Source organism: Bos indicus, chromosome 18, assembly GCF_029378745.1.
Source record: "Bos indicus isolate NIAB-ARS_2022 breed Sahiwal x Tharparkar chromosome 18, NIAB-ARS_B.indTharparkar_mat_pri_1.0, whole genome shotgun sequence".
In the NCBI taxonomy this organism is placed as follows: domain Eukaryota; kingdom Metazoa; phylum Chordata; class Mammalia; order Artiodactyla; family Bovidae; genus Bos; species Bos indicus.
The window spans coordinates 26,477,606-26,498,422 of record NC_091777.1 but is presented as its reverse complement, the minus strand read 5'-3'; the positions used below and the strand labels follow the sequence as shown (position 1 = coordinate 26,498,422).

At 49.6% G+C, this 20,817-nt stretch overlaps 1 protein-coding gene across 5 annotated transcripts; it reads right to left on the bottom strand.

The window, feature by feature from the left end:
- Positions 1-4,939: 4,939 nt before the first annotated feature.
- USB1 (U6 snRNA biogenesis phosphodiesterase 1) lies at positions 4,940-20,501 on the bottom strand. Of its 5 annotated transcripts, XR_011561493.1 has the most exons (8): positions 20,093-20,296; positions 18,550-18,716; positions 16,360-16,543; positions 10,926-10,979; positions 8,431-8,536; positions 7,106-7,189; positions 6,667-6,860; positions 4,940-6,050 (listed from the first exon to the last, which is right to left on the bottom strand). XR_011561493.1 is itself a non-coding variant. In XM_019979702.2 (7 exons), exons 2-7 carry the CDS (start codon positions 18,659-18,661, stop codon positions 5,946-5,948), a joined length of 645 nt encoding a protein of 214 aa, XP_019835261.1. In that variant the 5' UTR covers positions 18,662-18,716; positions 20,367-20,501; the 3' UTR covers positions 4,940-5,945. The 5 variants fall into 5 exon arrangements, 4 of the variants coding, with proteins under 4 accessions (XP_019835261.1, XP_070626763.1, XP_019835259.1 ...); XM_019979702.2 differs by lacking the exons at positions 6,667-6,860; positions 20,093-20,296 and adding an exon at positions 20,367-20,501; XM_070770662.1 differs by having other exon boundaries at positions 4,940-6,860.
- Positions 20,502-20,817: the final 316 nt, after the last annotated feature.

Below are 20,817 nucleotides of genomic sequence, written 5' to 3'. Positions count from 1 at the left end.
GAGTGGGTTGCCATTTCCTTCTCCAGGGGATCTTCCCAACCCAGGGATCGAACCCAGGTCTCCTGCACCGTGGGCAGATGCTTTACCGTTTGAGCCACCTGGGAAGCCTTCAACAAGGCAGAACACAAGTTGAGGGCTGAAAGTATTGGGTGTTGGGAGGAACAGCAGATGGGATAGTGCTAGGATTGGGCAGCAGGGCAAATCTGAGTTTGATGATTTTAATAAATCTCAGATCGGACTAACTAACCTCTTTGCCCATTGTGGGTTTTGATGGCCCAAATGGGAGTCATGCATGGATTAGAAGTAGGGGCTGAGCATTTCCTTTCTAATATACCTTGGATTATCAGTCAGGGCCCCTCAAGACCTTCTGGCTTTCAGTGCTATTCGGGAATCCTAGGCAGGGGCATGGAAAGATCCATTTCTATCTTAAGGGGTAGCTTTCCCCTCTTCTCGAGGTCTGGCCACTCCTAGACTCAAGTCCTTCTTTCTTACAATTTCAGAAGGAGGGGACCATGATTTTGGAGCTTGCCATAGATTAAAATTTTCAGGTCCTTCTAGCTGTTTTAACTGCAGTGCCTTAAGCTTGCAATTTTCTGGAAATACCATCTTCATAATGCTGGGCTAATGCCTAGAGTTAGACAAGTTTGCATTTTGCCCATTAATACTATTTCTCTGTAATGTGTCATGGAGCTCTGGCCTGAGGCCATTTACAAAGCTTGTGGTCAGAGCAGAGGCTGTTAGGGAGGTCAGGTCCAGCCCTGACTGCGTTGTTTCTAATTGATGGAGATGGCCATCAATTAGACGGGCAGCCACAGCTCATCTCTTTGCTGTTTACAATTTTGAATACAGGACCCCTCCGTTTTGGTGGAATGGCTCCTGGTGACTTTTCTCTTACTTCCCTCATTCTCCTGTGGGAATCAGGGTCATCTGAGACTCTTGAGGGTCTTCAGAAATGGGGTTCCCTTTGGCCTTCCAAACCAAAGGGCAGCATCCCTAGGGTCAACTGGTAGGGGGATAAGTTGACATCAGTTGGGGAATCCGGAGAGTATGCTCCCAGGACAGTCTTCAGTTCTTCAATAAATTTTTCCCTTTTCATTCGGCAGATCAGGAAAGTTAAAAAACAAAAAACAACACTATTTATTTTTGGCTGCACTGGGTATTCCTTGCTATGCATAGACTTTGTCTAGTTGTGGCAAGCGGTGGCTACTCTCTACTCCTGGTGCACAGGCTTCTCACTGCCGTGGCTTCTCTTATTGTGGGGTGTGGGCTCTTGGCACACAGGCTTCTCACTGCCGTGGCTTCTCTTATTGTGGGATGTGGGCTCTTGGCACACAGGCTTTGGTAGTTGTGGCGCATGGGCTTATTTGCCCCATCGCATGTGGAATCTTCCCGGACCAGGGATCAAACCCATGTCCGCTGCTGGTGAAGGACATTTTGGGGAGAAGGACAGATGTCATAGCTGGAAGTGGGGACTCGGGCACTGTAAAGGGGTCTATGGGGTTTACTGGGTCAGAAAATATTTTCCGAAGACATTGTTGAAGAACTTCAATAGTTTGAATCAGCTGCTTTTTGGCTTCTTCAATAGTTTGAATCAGCTGCTTTTTGGCTTCTTCATAGCAAGTGAAAAAAGTGGACCATTGTGCATCAGAAATTTGAGTTCTGTTTTGCCCTAGGGCTTCCCCTTAGGTAGACTAATTTGAACAGATTCCAGGAACCCCAAGAGGGGCTGTGTTAGCTCTAGAGTTTCGGGTAAAGTATTATCAGTGAAAACAGACAGTACTAGGGCCATAGAAGTGTGTGGTCCACAGAAATATGAAGACAGTTTCAGTCAATCAACAAGCCCCCATGTTTATTTTTTTTTAACTAATGCTTTTTTTTAAAAAAAATTAATTAATTTGGCTGCACCGGGTCTTAGTTGTGGCGGTTGAGATCGTCCATCTTCATTCTTAGATGTGGCATGTGGGATCTAGTTCCCTGATCAGGGATGGAACCCAGGACCCCAGCGTTGGGAACGCGGAGTCTCAGCCACCGGATCCCCAGGGAAGTCCCAAGAAGCCCCTATGTTCTCGAACATGGTGCCTTTCCATTTACAAACAGAGAAACCTGGGGTTCTAACTCAGTCTCTGTTCCTTGTTAGGGAGAGGGTTCAGGAGAACGTGACTGAAGTTTGGTCAAGCACCGAATCTTGGTCAGCACCGACGGTGGACATTACCTGGTGTTGAACAGAGCATCCTGAGGGAAAAGAAGTCGAGGTTTGGACAAAGGGGACAATTTCATCCATTTCCACGACCTTTTGTGTAGGGCCCCTCATTTGGGAAATGGATTTCTAAAGTTTTCACTTTGAAATTTCCTTCTGGGAAATGTAGCGTAGTCATCAGAAATGGACAACAGGGTTGTCTCCATTTAACTGATTGCACTGCAATCTTTCATAATATTTATTCACAATTGGCAAAATAAAAAAAAAAAAAGGCTTGCTTTTAGGGGTACCTAGTAAGGATGGGAGCCCAGGAACCGTAAGCAGTGCTGTCTGCTTACCCACAGTCAGACAGGGCTGGTTGCTGTTTTCTCTCTAGTGACTGGTTTTGGCCCCTACAGGTACCTCAGGGCTCCAAGGTGGGTTTGTACCTGCACCCATCACAGGGGTCTGCAGTTCTGTGGCTCTGGCCAGACCCCGAGGCCTGAGGGGACCAGTGGGACTGAGCCCTGTGAACTCCAACCTTTCAGTCACCCAGTTGTTGTTTTTTTTTAATTGGAGTATAGTTGATTAACAGTGTCATGTTAATTTCAGGTGCACAGCAAAGTGACTCAGTTATCTATATACATCTATCTATTCTCAGTCACCCAGCTTTGAAACACCACCCATATCTTGCCTCAATCTTGTCATCTAGCCCCTAACCCTCCCCTCATTTTTGTCCCGGAGTCTTTTTTAATTAAATCCCAGACACCTCATTTCACAGCACAGTTTCATTCTGAGACCCTGCTGGAGTGTGAGAGGTTATACAAATAGCTCTGGATCCAAAGCCAGGCCAGGGGTTCCGGCCCAGCACAAATTTACTTACTGGGTAACCTTCTTAAAACTTTTTATTTATTTACTGGGCCATCTTGAGCAGGTGATCTCCCCTTTTGGGGTCAACCTCCTTATTTGTAAAAGGCAGGTTCTGGCTCAGGTAGAGGCCAAGACCCCTCCTTCAGTAAAGGAAAGGCAGGGTGGGTTGGAGGCAGACCCGGAGCCCCCCACCCCCAACCCAAGGCCGCCCTGCTGCAGGCCCCTTGGGGCTCCTGGTACCGAGACTGGGAATAAACAAACAAGCTGGGGTAATTTCCCTCTTCCTTGGAAACAAAGCTGGGGTGGTCTGGAGAGGCGTGTGGAGAGACCGGAGAGTGCCAGGTGGAAGGGGGCCAAACAGGCCGGGAGATGATGATTTCCCTGCCCTGTGGGGAACATCTAAGGACAGATGTGTTGATTTTGCACCCTCCCTGGTGTGATAAACCCCCCCTTGAGAGCGTGTCTTTATTCCGAGCCGGCCTGCTGAGGGGTGGACCCCAGCTGGCTCTGGTCTCGCCTCCTGTCTCCTGAACACATCTCCTCTTATGGAAGAGCCCCAGCTGCTTCTGCACTGTCAGCGCGGCGCCCGATCGCAGCCTCTCCAGCGGCGCGCTCAGCGTCTGGGAGCCCGCCAAGCCCTGCTGCCCGCCACCCCTCCCCCCTCGGTGAATCTCCTGCTTCCTCCATCACCACCTCCATTCTCCCTGGAAGAGCCAGTTATTGATCTTGGCCCATCTCTCAAAGATGCCGCACTCTAATTCCATCCTTGCACCACATCCTCCCCCAGGGGGCCGGTCGGTCAATCAGTCCCCCTGGGTTTGTTAATGGTGATGCTACATGACATGGGGGGTGAGGGTGGGGGCTGAGGGGGGCCCTCCCAGGAAGAAGGAGTGCCTGAGATGGAGGCTCCAGGGCCCTGATGAGGATCAGGTGGTCCACGCCCTCAATACCTGCCTTGTGAGATGCTGGTCACTATCCTGAAATTGGAACCTGCAGGAAATTGGGTGGTTTTGCTTGCATCTCCCAGATGGGAATGGGTATTCTCTGCACCGTGTCAGCCCCACCCCCTCATTAGCATCCAGTGGGTTGGAGGAGGCTGATTCATTTAGCTGCCCAGGTCAGGGGCTGGCACAGAGCAGGTGTCAGTAAGCGCTGGCTGCACAGCAGAATTGCCAGGAAGGCTGGCCTGCATCTCCCTCTCCAGCCCGTGTGACCTCAAAAGCCAGCAGACCTGACTGGCCAATCCTGGTTGAATCAGCAGCTCCATGCAGAGGGCTTGGGGAAGAAGGCACAGAATGTGATTTCCTGGGTCTCTCCAGGGTGGTGATTGGGAGCTGGCCTCACGAAGAGGCCAGGAGGGAGGTTCAGAGGTGTAGGAAGGAGAGTGGGAACCAGAGCCACAGGCCCCCTTCTCCCCACATCCTTCCCAGGGGAGAGGGGGTGGTCTGGGCTGGAGCAGGGAGAGCAGGCCTGGCAGGCTGCAAAGGACAGCACTAAGGTTAGGGCCTTGTCTGACTTCTCATGTGACAATTCATGGAACCTGCTTTTCTGGAAAAGCAGAATAATCACTCCTACCTGGTTTACTCTCCAGGGGGTTCCTGGGAGGAAGAGATGAGAGGGTTCTAGAAAGGACTCCGGAAGTGTCACAGCAGGTTCGTGTCTAGATGTCTGTGCTTATATCTTGGTCCAGGTACCCCGCTCTGGCGAGCAGTCCTGGCAGGCCAGGTGCCCGCACCCTGTACTGATGCATCGTCAAGGCTTCTCATGGCCACCTTAAGAGGTCATAAGGGAGACTCCCAAGAGTGCATTCCCACCATGAAGCAGGCTAGAGAAGATGGGGGCAGAGGAAAGTCATCTTTGCACCTGGTTGAACAGAAGCAGTCCAAAACAGAGTCCAAAATAAAAATCCTAAGTTTTATTTGCTGAACATAATTTAAAACTAAAACATAAAAGTGTCTCTTCCGCCATCACTAGAAATCCAGGTGGCCGCTGGAGAGAGGACTGGCCCTTGGCTCTGCTGAGGGCTCAAGGAAAACAAAAACCCCTGTGCAAGCCCTGGCCCTTCCTCTGAGTGCCCCCGGAACGCCCGCAGGCCGCAGCAGGCAGCCGGAGGCGGCAGAAAGAGAGCTCTGCCTCAGGAAGGCGCCTCTTGGTTTCTTTGGGAAGCTGATGGGAAGCCAGAGGTCAGAGCGTTGGAGGCCTGGCTTAAAGCCACCAGTCAGGCCAAGATGAAACATCTGCTCAAGTCTCCCAGGCACCTGGCTGGGGGTGAGTGGGAGGAAGGAATGGAGAAAACTGATGCTAAACCGCAAATTAGCACCCTGGGCCTTGGCCCTGAGATGGCCTCCACTGGCATAGGAGGGGGTGAGACTAAAAATAAATAAATAAAAGCGACACCGCTTCAAGGAGGGAGCATGACAGGCCCGTGGAAGCACCCTTTGTCAGGCCTGAGCAGAGATGAGACAGGGCATGATGGCTTCAAAAAGCCCTTGTCTGGGGGCCAATGGCATCCAAATGCAGACAGCCCAAGGGGGTGTGGGGGAGGGGCCATTTGTTGGCGGGACTACCATGGGGGTACTGGCTGAGTACGGGTGGGCTCACCAGGTGACCCCCATTTTTTGTTTTGTTTTGCTTTTTTGCATAACCACCACAGACCTAGAACTAGGAAGCCCAGGCTGCCCTCTACTGGTGATTTCTGGGAAAGACTACAATGCAGTGGTACCTGACCTGCAACTCAAAGGGGCCAAGAGAACCAGCTCCCAGAGAGCACCCAGAGCAGCTGTGCCTCCTCCGGCCAGGCCCCCCAGTGGAGGGCTGGCAGCATCCCCAGCGATCTGAGTGGGTTCTTCCATCTCTGTCTGGCTGCAGAGGGGCCCAAGACAATGAGGGCCTCTGGTGCTCACTTCAAAGGCATCGAGAAGAATTTGTTCCCAGACTTGCAGCGAATCTGCTCAGCGTATGCACGCAGCAGCATCTCGGAGTCTTCAAACTCATCCACGATTCCCTTAAAAGCAGGAGCCAGGAGAGGACAGTTGCGTTAAGAGGAATCAGGGACCCAGACGGCACTGCGAACAAAGCCAGCCTACCGAAATCCTTCACAGGTTAGGCTACCTTGTCTAATCAGCTCTGCTATTCTGTGAGGTCAGTACTATCATCCCACCTTGGCAGACGAGGAAATGGATGCTCAGAGTCCTGGATCATAGAATCCAATAAAACCAGGCTTGGGACCTGGGTCTGCTGGAGCCGGAGCCCAGAGCTCCTTGCCGCCTCCAGCGTGATCAGGCCAAGAACAGACGTGGCTACCTGATAATGGTCCAGGGGCTGTCTCCTGCCTGCATGTGTTTCCTTTGGCTCAAACAATATTTTCTTAAAAAATACATACTGGTGGCCAACATTTGAAAATAGGGTGATTACACATAAAAAAAAAAAAAAATCTAGGTTTCTGGCTTTTCTTGAAAAACAAGTGCTTGTAACACAAGGTCCACATTCCTACACAGCAACTCCCCACCGTCTCCTTTCCGAGAGGTATCAGCTCCTCTGAGGGCACTGACGGGAAAGTGAAAGTTACCCCCTACTTATCACAAGATGAGAAAGGCTGTGAGGATGGACGTTCTGGACACCTGGCACATTTCACTCATTTCCAGCCCCTGCCGGGCCCCTGTGAGCACCCGAGCCTTTGACCTCTGGGTGAGGGGCTGTGGACTTGAAGGGAAGTTGGCAGCGTCCTCTGAGATCAGTGTTCTCCGGCAGGGCGTCTCCAGTTTTAACGTGCACACAATCCCCAGACATCTTGTTAACTTCTGACTCCTTAGGTCTGGGTTGGGGCAAGAGAGTGGGTGTCGCTAATAAGCTCCCAGGTGGTGCCCTGCCGCTGGTCTGAGACTGCGCTGAGAGGAGCAGCAGGAGGTGTGGGTCTCTCTGGCCAGGCCAGTTATCTCCCAGGGATTCCAGTTTGTGGGCCTAATCCTCAGGGTTTGTCAGCCCCCTTCCCATCCCCCACCTTCCACAGCTTTACTTCCGGAGTTCAGCACCTGCCCGGCTCTCGTGCCAGGAATTCACCTGTAGTTCCTGCAGGCACGGCCCTTCCATCTGGAGACGCGCGTCACCCACACACCAGGCCAGGCTGATGTGGAAGGAGGGGTCCTGCAGAGGAACAGCAGGGAGGCAGGTGGTCACCTGGATGCCGTGGCAGATGTCACAAGAGCTCCGCGACGAGAGTTGTCCCAGTATCCCTACTGGATCCCTGACCTGATCCACGGAGACTAGATCCTTGGTGTTGATCCCAGGTGCCTCCACGGATAGATACAATAGCCCTGGGCTAGTCCTTGCTATGGACTGAATTGTGTGTTCCCCTCCCCCCCATCCCAATTCATATATTAAAGTCTTAATCCCCAAGGTGATGGTATTTGGAGAAGGGGCCCTTGGGAGATAACTGGGTTTAGCTGAGGTCATGAAGGTGGAGCCCTCGTGAGGGGGTTAGTGCCCACATAAGAGGCGGCAGATGGCTCCTCCCTCTCTCTTTCCATCGAATGAGGACATGATGGGAAGATGGCCATCGATAAGCCAAGAAAAGAGGCCTCACCAGAAACTGACCATGATGGCACCTTGGTTTCAGGCTTCTAGGCTCCAGAATTGCGAGAAAATAAAGTTCTATTGTTTAAGTCATCCAGTCTCTGGTATCTGGCTATGGCAGCCTGAGCTAAGACAGTCCTGTTCTCAGAGGCTCTCCTTTACATGTCATAACATTGAGTCCTTACATCTGGGACATGGAAGAGAACCCATGTCCCAGATTTAATGTTTTCTGATGTGAAACATTTCAATAGATGACATACTTTTTAAGGTGAACAAAACCTGAAATATCTAAAATTATGATTAAACTGTAAATTATCTCCATTCAAATTCATACTTCTATATCACAGCATGACTTTAAAAGAATATATCAAGCAAAACCACCGGCCCTTTAAACCCATAACATTCAACTTGGGTAGGTTCAAGTTCCCCTGGAGGGCACGGGGTAAGGCACAGGAAGGGATGTGAAGCTTTGACTCTATCTGGAGTGTCGATGTGACTAAAAAATACTAGGGAAAGCTACTTCTTAAAAAATATAAAGATAAGCATGGATACATCAGAATCAAAGGCACAGATCTCGTCGAGCATACTGAAGAGATAACAGAAGATTTGTAAGAAATGCTGGACTTTGGCAGGGCAATATCTGACCCAACATCAGACCCTCAACTCCCCAGGGGTGTGGGTCATCTGAGGGCCAGGCGAATGGACGCTTCCCCTGGGAAAGTTCTGGAGGGCTCTGCAAGGGTTTCTTTAAGCTGGATTTATTGCCATTAGAGATGGGTTGGTGGAGAGGAAAAATGACGCCCGTTGATTACCTGGTAGAAAGTGCTGAGGTCAAACTCCTCCATGACCCTGTCTACCTCTGCAACCAGGTCCAGGAAGTGGGCGTGCCCTGAGGTGACCTCGAGCCCAACAAAGGTCCTGGGGGGAGACAGCAGTGGAGACAACACCGGTGTGAGACACGGCCGCTGAGAATGTAAACCAGCCGTGAGGAGGGCAGAGGATGCGACAGAAGGAAGCCGGGAGGTCTGGGTCATGAACTCAGTTCACTACCCTGCTCTCCCAGCTGGCTCTCCCATCCTCCCCTAGCTCTAACCACACACCTCCCCTCTTTCCCTAGGGTCTAAGATCCCCTGAAGGACCATCATCATCTGCCGCTGCCAAGTCTACGGACCCAATGCTTCTGTAGCCAGGCTCACCATCATCGCTCCCAGGTGGGTCCTTCTCCAGGGCTTCCCTCTCTGGCACTGACTCCCTCCCAGTAGCACACTCTCATCTTTATTCTCTTATTTATTTTTGGCCCCGCAGCACAGCATGTGGGATCTTAGTTCCCCCCACTGGAGATCAAACCCGTGCCTCCTGCAGTGGAACTTCAGTGTCTTAGCCACTGGACTCTCTCATCCTTAAAACCCCTCCTTTGAACCCGAGTTCTCAGCCAGTCTTCATTCCATCCTCAGTTAGACTTGATGTTCAGATGCTCTGTCTCCCTCTGCTGTCTCTCCCGCCCCGCCATCTTCAGCCAGCTCGCATCAAAGCTGCCGCCCACCTCCGGGTTACTGCACTTGATGGACACTTCTCCGGCCTCACCTTGGCCTCTCAGCAGGGTCTGACACAGCTGGTTCCTCTCTCCCTGAAACCCATTTTTTTCCTCTTGGCTCCAAGAGACCACCCACTACACAGTCCTGGTGTGACCCTGCCTCTGGCCTCCGGTTCAGTCTCCTCTGCTGCCCTCTGTTCTTTCCAGCCTCTAAATGGTCAAGGGTTGCAGAGCCCAGCCCTCAGGCCTTTGATGTGCTCTGTGTGCCCTGGCCCCCACCCCAGCCCTGGTTTCAGTATCACACAGCCCGATGGCTCCCACATTTCCATCTCTGGCTGGCACCTCTCCTGTCTGCTTGACTGTGTATGTACCTCTTCCACCCATGGGTACCCGGGGATATCATCAGTGGCAACGTTTACTGGGAACAAAGCAAAACCGATTTTCCTCCCACAGGTGTTTCCAAACTCGGGAAGTGGGACCATTTATTTACCCAGCTGTTCAAACCCCAAGTCCAGGCATCTACTTTGGTTCTTCCCCTTACTGTGCATAGATCCGACTCACTGATGATTCTGGTTGATTCTCTCTGCAGCGTATCAGGAATACGTCTGCTTCTTGGCCCTTGCACTGCCATCACCCTGAGTCAGGACACCCTCGGCGCCTCACCTGGATGGTGACACCTGTCTCCTCTCTCTCTCCCTGCATCCAACCTCCTTTACATCTTGTCTCCATGTGGGAGCCACAGACACGATTGGGCCAGACCGGCAGTTACAAACGTAGTTGGATCACGTCTCTGTGCAGATCCCTCCAGTGGCTTCCGTGACCCTGAAAACTCCTGACCCTGACCTTGAAGGCCCGGTAGGAGCTAACCCAGACTGACTCATCTCCTCCCACTCTCCCACTTGCTCCCTGGGTTCCGCTTCATTGGCCTCCTCAAACAAGCCAGGCTCCTTCCTCCTTAGACCACCTCCTCGGCTGTGTCCTCTGCTTGGAGGCTCTCTCAGTAGCGTTTCCCAAGGCTCATTACTTTTCATCCTTAGGTCACTGGCAAATGCCAGCTCCCTAGGGGCGTCCTTGGCTGCATGATCCAGACTCATATCACAGTAGTTTCTAAGAGTCTCATTTCCTTGTTTATCTCCCCCTGCAGAACGTGAGACCCCAAAGAGCAAGGACTGTGCTGACCTTTTCATTGCTGACCTGCAGTGTACAGCAAGTCTCTGGCACCAGGACGTGCTGAACCAATTTTGCAGAATGAAGGAATGAGCTGTCCTCTCAGAGGTGCTGAGAGCAGAAGGCAACTCAGTGAGTGGATCTGACAAGGACGTTTGCTTTGAAGCCTTGTTAATAACAATTTCTTTTGTTCATCTCATCCTTGAATGCTTTTATAAAACTCGTTCAGTTCATTTGAGCCTCACAACTGCCCACTGATAGATGTGTCAGGGCATGCCTGTGACAGCTTGGAAATGGCAGGTCACAGAGGTTGAAGGTATGAGCTCAACGTTAAATTGGAGACAGCTGGGCAGGCACCCAGGGTTTTTTTGTCTCAGGCTTTCCCCACTAAACCAAGATGTTATTCTCTACCTCTGCTCCTCCTCTTATGCTCCCGGAGTTATTTTTCTTAATGAAAGGTTCAGATTTGGGGACAACTGCCTTGGTAGTCATAGAGCTGGTTAAAACACAAACAAACCAAAAAATGAGACAGACAAGGCCTCCTCAAGTCTTTACTGCAAAGAATCCTCTTCTGGGAACAACTGGGGGCAGAGCAGGGAGACCCACCTGGTTTTCTCTTGATTGGTGTAAATCTTTACCTGGTCGGTGGTAAAGCAGAATCTGAAATTCAGAAGAACCACATTTCAGGAAAAATGATAAGGAAAATATTTTTAGAGAAAACAGTTTATATTAAAGAAACATCACTTTGAAACTATAGTTAACTCACTTCACGTGTAGTATTGTTGCCCTGTTATACAGGTGGTAAACTCAACCCTAGAATACAAGAGCTTAAATAATCGCTGAGTCCAGGTAACCCATAGCTTCATTCAGATGCTAGTAAAAATTTTACTTTATTAAGAACAGTTGATTTTGATAAGCAATTTGAGACTATTTCAGCTTTACTGATGGGAACTGAGAAAGACATCATCAGGTTGGTGTTAATAGATGACTTAAGGGCCAATTTTTTCCTTGTAGGTTAAAAAAAAAGACAATTCTGACCCCGGCTAAGCAACAACAGGGGGCTTCCCACGTAGCTCAGATGGTAAAGAAGCTGCCTGTAATTCGGGAAACCTGGGTTAGATTCCTGGGTTGGGACGATCCCCTGGAGAAGAGATAGGTTACCCACTCCAGTATTCTTGGGCTTCCCTGGTTGCTTAGATGGTAAAGAATCCACCTGCAACTCGGGAGACCCAGCTTTGACTCCTGGGTTGGGAAGATCCCCTGGAGAAAGGAATGGTAACCCACTCTGATATTCTTGTTGGAAAATTCCGTGGACAGAGGAGCCTAGCAGGCTACAATCCATGGGGTTGAAAAGAGTCGACCACAACTGAGTGATTAACACTTTTCATGTACTTTATTCTATAACAGAACCCACGCTATCTGTATCTGCTCTGAATCAACAGACATATATGGTGCTGATTCTCCCATAGCCAGGATTCACAGGGCCAGGAATCAAGGGGTGGAAATGGGAGTGGAACCGCTAATATGAGTGATCTATTAGTAAAATGTTTACTTTCTGTTCCCACAACTTCATGCTCTGGTAGGCCAGAGGTCTTAGTTCCAGAGGGAGGAATACTTCCCATAGGAGACATAGTGCTTTCATTGAACTGGAAGTTGAGACTTGCCACCTTGGTGGTCCAGTGGCTAAGACTTCACACTCCCAATGCAGGGAGCCAGGGTTTGATCCCTGGTTGGGGAACTAATCCTACATGCTGCAACTAAGACACGGTACAGCCAAATAAATAATATTAAAAAAAAAAAAAGACTTGCCACTTTGGGCTCCTGTACCTTTGAATCAACAAAGAGTTCCAGTGTTGGCTGGGGTCCTTGATCCTGACTACCAAGGGGAAACTGGACTAGAACTCCATGATGGAGATAAGGCAGAGGGTGCCTGGGATACAGAAGACCTGCTGTTAGATCTTTTAGTATTAACCATGCCCACTGACTCAGGCCAGCGGAAAAGTACACCAACCAACCCAGGCAGGACTAGTAATGGCCCTGATCCTTCAGGAATAAAGGTTTGGGTCACCACCCCAGGTAAAGAACCATAACCACCTGAGGTGCTTGCCAAAGGCAAAGGGAATAGAGAGCTAGGAAGTGGAAGGTAGCTGTAAATATCAGCTGTGACCACGTGACCAGTTACAGAAATGAGGACTGTAATTATCATGAGAATTTCCTTATTTTATGAATACATCTGTGAGTATAAATACCGGACACGTCGGGGACACTGTGAGTTTGGATCTAGAACACGGCAATAAAGTGAATACTGCAATAAAGTATGGAGAAGGCGATGGCACCCACTCCAGTACTCTTGCCTGGAAAATCCCATGGAGGGAGGAGCCTGGTAGGCTGCAGTCCATGGGGTCGTTAAGAGCCTGGCACGACTTAGCAACTTCACTTTCACACATTGGAGAAGGAAATGGCAACCCACTCCAGTACTCTTGCCTGGAGAATCCCAGGGACAGAGGAGCCTAGTGGGCTGCTGTCTATGGGGTCGCACAGAGTCGGTCACGACTGAAGCAACTTAGCAGTAGCAGCAATAAAGTGAGTCACAATTTTTTGGCTTTTCAGTGCATATAAGAGTTATGTCTATACTACACTGCAGTCAACTAAGCATGCAAAGGCATTATGTCTAAAGAAACAATCTACATACTTTATTTTTTAAATACTTTATTACTAAAACCTGCTAACCATCATTTGCGCATTCAGTGAGTCATAATCTCTTTGCTAGTGGAGGGTCCTGGCTCAGTGTACATGGCTGCTGACTGGTCAAGGTGGTGGTTGCTGAAGACTGGGGTGGTGAAGGCAATTTCTTAGAATAAGACAATAAGGCAAACGATGAAGTTTGCACCATCAACCTTCTTTTCCTTCCATGAACAATTATTCTGTAGCATGCATTGCAATGCTGTTTAGTGGCACTTTATCCACAGGAGAGCTTCTTTCAAAATTGGAATCAATCCTCTCAAACCCTGCCACTGCTTTATCAACTAAGTTTATGTAATATTCTAAATCCTTGGTTGTCATTTCAACCATCTTCATAGCATCTTCACCAGGAGTAGATTCCGTCTCAAGAAGCCACGTTCTCTGCTCAGCCGTAAGAAGCTCCTCAGCCATTAAAGTTTTATCATGAGATGGCAGCAACTCACTCCCATCGTGAGGCTCCACTTCTAATTCTAGCTGTCTTGCTTCTTCCATCACATCTGCAGTTACTTCCTCCACTGAAGTCTTGCCCTCTTCAAAGTCACCCATGAGGACTGGAATCAACTTCTTCCACACTCCCGTGTATGTTGGTATTTTGACCTTTTCCTATGAATCACAAATGTTCTTAATGGCATTTAGAATGGTGAATCCTTTCCAGAGGTTTTCAATTGACTTTGCCCAGATCCATCAGCGGAATTATTACCTTTGGCAGCTATAACCTAAATGAAACATATTTCTTAAATAAGACTTGAGGGTTGAAATTTAGCCCTTGATCCATGGACTGCAGAATGGATGTTGTGTTAGCAACAGAGAAACGACACTGACCTCATCTGTCCATCTCCATCAGAGCTCTTGGGTCTCCTGGTGCATTGTTACTGAGCAGTAATATTTTGATAGGAATCTTTCTTCTGAGCTGGTTGTCTCAACAATGGGCTTGAAATATTCAGTAAACCAAGCTGTCAACAGATGTGCTGTCATCCAGGCTTTGTTGTTACATTAATAGAGCATCAGCAGAGTAGATTTAGCATAATTCTTAAGGGCCCTAGGATTTTTGAAATAGCAAATGAGCATTGGGTTAAACTTAAAATCAACAGCTGTATTAGCCCCTAACGAGAGAATTAGCCTGTTCTATGAAGCTGTGAAGCTAAGCCCTTGACACCCCCTTTCAGGCTATGAAAATCCTAGCTGGCATCTTCTTCCAATAGAAGGCTGTTTCAGCTACACTGAAAAATCTGTTGCTTGGTGTGGCCACCTTCATTAATGATCTTAGCTAGATCTTCTGGGTAATTTGCGGCAGCATCTACATCAGTACTTGCAGCTTCTTCTCACACTTTCATGTTATGGAGGCGGCTTCTTACATTAAACTTCATGAACCAACCTCTGCCAGCTTCAGACTTTTCTGCAGATTCCTCCCCTCTCAGCCTTCACAGAATTGAAGAGTTAGGGCCTTGCTCTGAATCAGGCTTTGGCTGAAGGGAATGCTGTGACTGGCTTCATCATCTGTCCAGACCACTAAAACTTTCTCCAGGCTCTTTTGCTTTACCATTCCTGCATTCGCTGGAGGAGTACTTCTGATTTCCTTCAAGAACTTTCCCTTTTCAGTCACAACTTGGCTAACAGGGACAAGAGGCCTAGCTTCCAGTTTCCTTCCACTTTTGACATGCCTTCCTCACTTAATCATTTTTGGCTTTTGATTTGAAGTGAGAGACGTGTGACCCTTCCTTTCACTTGAACACTTAAGAGGCTAGTGTAGGGTTATTAATTTCAATACTGTTGTATCTCAGGGAATAGGGAGGCCTAAGGGGAGGGAGAGAGATGTGGAGGAATGGCTGGTCGGTGGAGCGGTCAGAACATTCACATTTATCAATTGTCTGCCCTCTTATATGGGTGTGGCTCCTGGCACCCCAAAACAATTACAATAATAATGTCAAATATCACTATGACAAATATAAGGATAATGAGAAAGTTTGAAATATTGCAAGAATTACCGAAATATGACAAACACAAGAGCAAATGCTGGAACATGATGCTGGCAGACTTGCTCAATGCAGGGTTGCCACAAACCTTCAGTTTATTAAAAAATGCTGTATCGGTGAAACATAAAAAACAAGATTTGCCTATACATATATTAAGCAAATATCTTTGTTTTCTTCTCTTACTCCCTTATCACATAAGATGGAATGACTTTATTTTAGCATTTAAGTGTTGCTAATTGGTATTCAAGTTATGGGCTTCCTAGGTGGCTCAGGGGTAAAATAATCCACCTGCCAATGCAGGAGACATGGGTTTGATCCCTGGGTTGGGAAGATCCCCTGGAGGAGGAAATGGCAACCCATTCCAGTATTCTTGCCCGGGAAATGCCATGTAGAGAGGAGCCTGGCAGGCTATAGTCCACAGGGTTACAAAGAGTTGGACATGACTGAGCACGCATGCACGCATTCAAGTTAGGGGTGATTAGAAGAGCAAAAACATTGCTCAAGAACCTTACCCCCGCTTCTGGGAAAGGGATTAGTGCATTTTCAGGAGCACAATGGACGTTGTATTACGTTAGGCAGAGTTATGGCCTTGTTGTAGTGTTAATTTAGAGATTAAGTGTGGTTTAAGAAGATGCATGTAAGTGTCAAGTCAAGAAGGGATAGACTGGTGATGGTTAATTTTATGTGTTAACCTGACTGATCTAAGGGATGCCCAGAGAGCTGGTAAGCCATTATCTTGGGGTTTGTCTGTGAGGGTGTTTCTGGAAAGATTAACATTTGAACTGATGAACTGGGTAAAGCAAACGGCCTTCCTCAACGGGTGGGTGTTATCCAAGGTGCTGAGGGCCTGAACGGAACAGAAAGGCCGAGGAAGGACAAACTCCCCTTCCCTGCATGAGTTGAGACATCCATTTTCTCCTACCCTCTGACATCAGCACTCCTGGTTTTCAGGCTTTCAGGCTCATATCAGGACTTACATCACCAGTCCCCTGTTATTTTAGGACTTTGAAATCAAACTGAATTACACAACCAGCTCTTCTGGTTCTCTCCTTGTAGATGGCAGATAGTGGGCTTCTTGGCCTCCATAACTGCATAAGCCAACACCTGTAATAAATCTCTTCTTATCTATATACATCTTACGGGTTCTGTTTCATACATCAAAGTCACACAGGATGACATGTACAGGGCACAGCACTAGGAGATACTCAGTGTGCTAGCCTTTAGGTCTGGCCTGCTTGCTGGGGTAACACCATCCCACAGGTCCATCCCCATGGGAACTTGGAGGGGAAGGAGAGGAGAGGCAGACAGAAGCATGGGACACTCACCTGTGGAAGGAGGCCACTCGGTCTTTCAGAGCCTGCACGAAGGGGAGGATCCAGTGGTGGCGCAGAACCACGCTCTGGGACAGGCTGAGGTGGAAGGCTTCCATCCTCACCAGCCGGGGGACGTATGTCTGCGCGTGGCACAGCAGTGCGTCAAGCAGGTCCAGGAACTCCTCCCGGGCTTCGTCTGGAGGGGAAGAGTGGAGTGGGTGGGCCATTCTCTTAGCAGGATGGCCACATGATGGCCAGGAGCAGAGAAAGGCTTTTGTTACTCTAGGTTTTAGGAGAAAGTTACTCTGAGAGCAGCCAGCATCTTGTTGTTGTTTAGTCGCTAAGTCGCATCCGACTCTTTTCAACTCCATGGACTGTAGCCTGCCAGGCTCCTCTGTCTGTGGAATTTTCCAGGCAAGACTACTGGAGCAGGTTGCCATTTCCTTCTCCAGGGGATCTTCCTGACCCAGGGATCCAACCTGCGTCTCATGCACTGGCAGGTGGATTCTTTACCACTGAGCCACCTGGGAAGCTCAGCCAATGTCTATGTATTCTAATCATATTTTAATATGTGTTTATGGTTATAGAATACACATATAGCTTGTTCCTTGGAAGAAAAGTTACGACCACCTAGACAGCATATTAAAAAGCAGGAACATTACTTTGCCAACAAAGGTCCGTCTAGTCAAAGCTATGGTTTTTCCAGTAGTCATGTATGGATGTGAGACTTGGACTATAAAGAAAGCTGAGTGCCGAATAACTGATGCTTTTGAACTGTGGTGTTGGAGAAGACTCTTGAGAGTCTCCTGGACTGCAAGGACATCCAACCAGTTCATCCTAAAGGAAATCAACCCTGAATATTCATTGGAAGGACTGATGCGGAAACTGAAACTCCAATACTTTGGCTACCTGTTGCAAAGAACTGACTCATTTGAAAAGACCCTGATGCTGGCAGAGATTGAAGGCAGGAGGAGAAAGGGACAAAAGAAGATGAGATGGTTGGATGGCATCATTGACTCAATGGAGTAAGCTCTAGGAGCTGGCGATGGACAGGGAGGCCTGGTGTGCTGCAGTCCATGGGGATGCAAAGTGGTGGACATGACTGAGCAACTGAACTGATACATATATATACATATGCTTTTTGAAAAGAATTCGAGTAAAAAGAGAAATATGTGACAGAGAAAGCAGGGGTCCTCAAAGTCCACATCTAAAGCAGGGATATCCAAACTACTGTGATCACACATGCCATTAGTCAAATGAGCTTGCACACATACCTACAGTCAATGTACATTTATTAATAAATTACAAACATGCGCTCCACTGCAAAATTATGTTATAAAATGTACACTCTGTAGAGTAGAAACTTAAAAAGATGAGATAAAGAGAAATACATTAAAAAGTCTTAATGCTTTTCTTTCTAAGAGGTCACCTTGATCTCTCCCTCAGGGCACATACCCCACTTTCAAGACCACTGCTACCTGCTAAGTCACTTCAGTCGTGTCCGACTCTGTACGACCCCATAGACGTCAGCCCACCAGGCTCCCCTGTCCCTGGGACTCTCCAGGCAAGAACACTGGAGTGGGTTGCCATTTCCCTTTCCAATGCATGAAAGTGAAAAGTGAAAGTGAAGTCGCTCAGGCCTGTCCGACTCTTAGCAACCCCGTGGACTGCAGCCTACCAGGCTCCTCCGTCCATGGGATTTGCCAGGCAAGAGTACTGGAGTGGGGTGCCATTGCCTTCTCCACAAGGATGGGTTACTGTGGAGCCATAATCATGAGCTTGCCTTCTGTAATGAGAGGAAGGCTGTCCAACATGTAGTGTCATATGGAGAAAGCTCAGGAAGAACTGCATGCCCTCATCTTTTCTAACAAATAAAATATATATATTGGCACAACACTGAAAAAAGCTGGGGAAATAAGCATCTGAGAAGTCTAGCAACTTAACTAAGGGCACCCAGAGTAATGGGTAGTGGAGTGAGGTCAGATTCTGAAGCCTGGGCTTTTTCTGCCTGCCACTCACTCATCAGGGTTAGGGTGGGGTGGGACTTGAAGCCAGAGCTTGCCCTCTCTCTGCTGAGTTGATCTCTTTCTCACTACCAGTGTCAGAACTTGAGGTTTCTGGCTTCCTCCTGGTTGGGGCCAGCTTCCTCCCATAAGAGGCACCTTGTCAGTGTCAGCCACATGTCTCTCAGGCATTACTTACAAGGTATGTAGACATGGGTGGCCCAGTTGCCACGCTCATGGGGAAAGGTGCGCACCCGGCCCCCGTGTTTTGCACTATCATCCACAGGCCCCTCCTCAGTGCTGGGGAACATGTGCAGCACACTGTCGGGTACTGGCAACCTCTGGCCGGGAAGGGGGCTCTGGCCCCTGCAAGAGGAAAGAAGAAAATAAGCCCAGTTAGCTTCCTACTTTCTCTGTCTGTACACATGAGGAAAGTTGTAACCCCTTGTACAGGGTGACTCTGCATGATTTTTCTCACCAAGTGCCATTAGATAACCACAAAGCTCTTTCCCCAACACTCTTTCATTGGTGTCTCCCAGATTTTTCCAGTAGTCATGTACAGATGTGAGAGTTGGACGTTAAAGAAGGCTGAGTGCCGAAGAATTGATGCTTTCAAACTGTGGTGCTGGAGAAGACTCCTGAAAGTCTCCTGGACTGCAAGGACATAAAACCAGCCAATCCTAAAGGAAATCAACCCTGAATATTCATTGGAAGGACTAATGCTGAAGCTAAAGTTCCAATACTATGGCCACCTGATGTGAAGAGCTGATTCATTGAAAAAGACCCTGATGCTGGGAAAGATTGAGGGTGGGAGGAGAAGGGGATGACAGAGGATGAGTTGGTTGGATGGCATCACCGACTCAATGGACATGAGTTTGAGCGAGCTTGGGGAGATAGTGAAGGACAGGGAAGCCTGGGGTGCTGCAGTCCATGGGATTGTAAAGCATGGGACACGACTCAGTGAACAACTCCTGGAAGCAGACTTTCTAGGAACCTGGTCCCCATCGGAAACAAAAGAGCAGGTGGCGATATGTGGAGGCAGGAGGGGGGCAGGAGGAGAAGGGGACGACAGAGGATGAGATGGCTGGATGGCATCACCGACTCAACAGATATGAGTTTGGGTAAATCCTGAGAGTTGGTGATGGATAGGGAGGCCTGGCGTGCTGAGATTCATGGGGTTGCAAAGAGTCGGACACGACTGAGCAAGTAAACTGAACTGAACTGGACAGGCCTGAGCCAGAGTGACGCTTCCTAGCTCTGTGGTCTTAGGCAAGTAATATGCTCTCTGTGGACCTCCCGTTTCCTCATCCATAAAGTGGGATGAACGAAAGTGCTGCTTGAAAAGCACTCAGCAGGTACCAGGCCTGGCAATTAACAACCGAAGCTCCTCCACAAAGTAGGAGACTTCCTACTTTGCTCACTGCTGAGTCCCCAGTTCCCAGCCTGGCGCAGAGCGAGTACTTCATGAATATTTATTAGATTAAAGAAACACTTTCCAAATGAGGAAACAGACCTATGGTGGTACAGTGGTGCGTACCAGGAGACAGAGTGGGCCGGCGCCCGAGGCTGGACCCAAACCCACCCCGTTTCCTGCCTCCTAACCTTGACCCAGCCAGGTGGGGGCACACCGAGGCTCTGTCTGGTCCTCCTTCCCCCCACCCCGTGCCCCTTTTCTTTCCCTCGCGAGCAGCCCCGGACCCTCTCCAATCACCCTTCCCCAGAAAGACTTCCTCGCTCCTCACCGACTGCGGCCTTCAGCCCCCGGCCGAACCCGGGCCCCGGCCTCGGCCTCATCTTCGGAGCCGCTGCTGCTGTAGCCCACGAGGGGCGCCGCACTCATGAGGCACCCCCGCACCCACCTTCAAGACCGCACAGACAGCCGGCAGGCAATCTCACCCCACCCGGAATTCCTCTGTGCCGGAAGTGCTCTCCCGGGGGCGGGGCACAAGTTAGCACCGCCTCGGGGCGGGGTGCGGGGGCGGGGCCCGGCAGGACAGGAGCAAAGATTGTACCCACCCAGACCACGCTGCGTGCCCGCTCGCCTCGCTTTGACCGCTCCCTTGGAGCCTCCTGGCACGGCCATCCTCCGTGTGCCCATTTCAGAGATCGCTCTGGGTCCTGACCTCTCTCTCTGTCCGCTGCTCAGTCTGCAGCAACTCGGGACCTCCCGGCAGCCGATGGTCTCTGGGTCAGAGGTCAGAGCACTAGACCCAGCGGAGATCCTTGCCCTAGCCGTCCGGACTGGGGTCAGAGGTCCCGGGGCCCCTTCCCCAAGCCCCGCCCAAAGTCCGAGCTCCGGGGGGCCCCCTTCCCTAAGAGCGAGCTGAAGAATCAGAGGCGGGTCCGTTTCAGAAGATCAGAGGGTCTAGGAGGGCTCTCCTCTCAGGCTCAGGGGTCGGGCCGAGGGCCGGGCCCTGGGAACTCGCTCCCCTAAGGCCGAGTGGGGTGGTCGGAAGCAGAGCGCCCT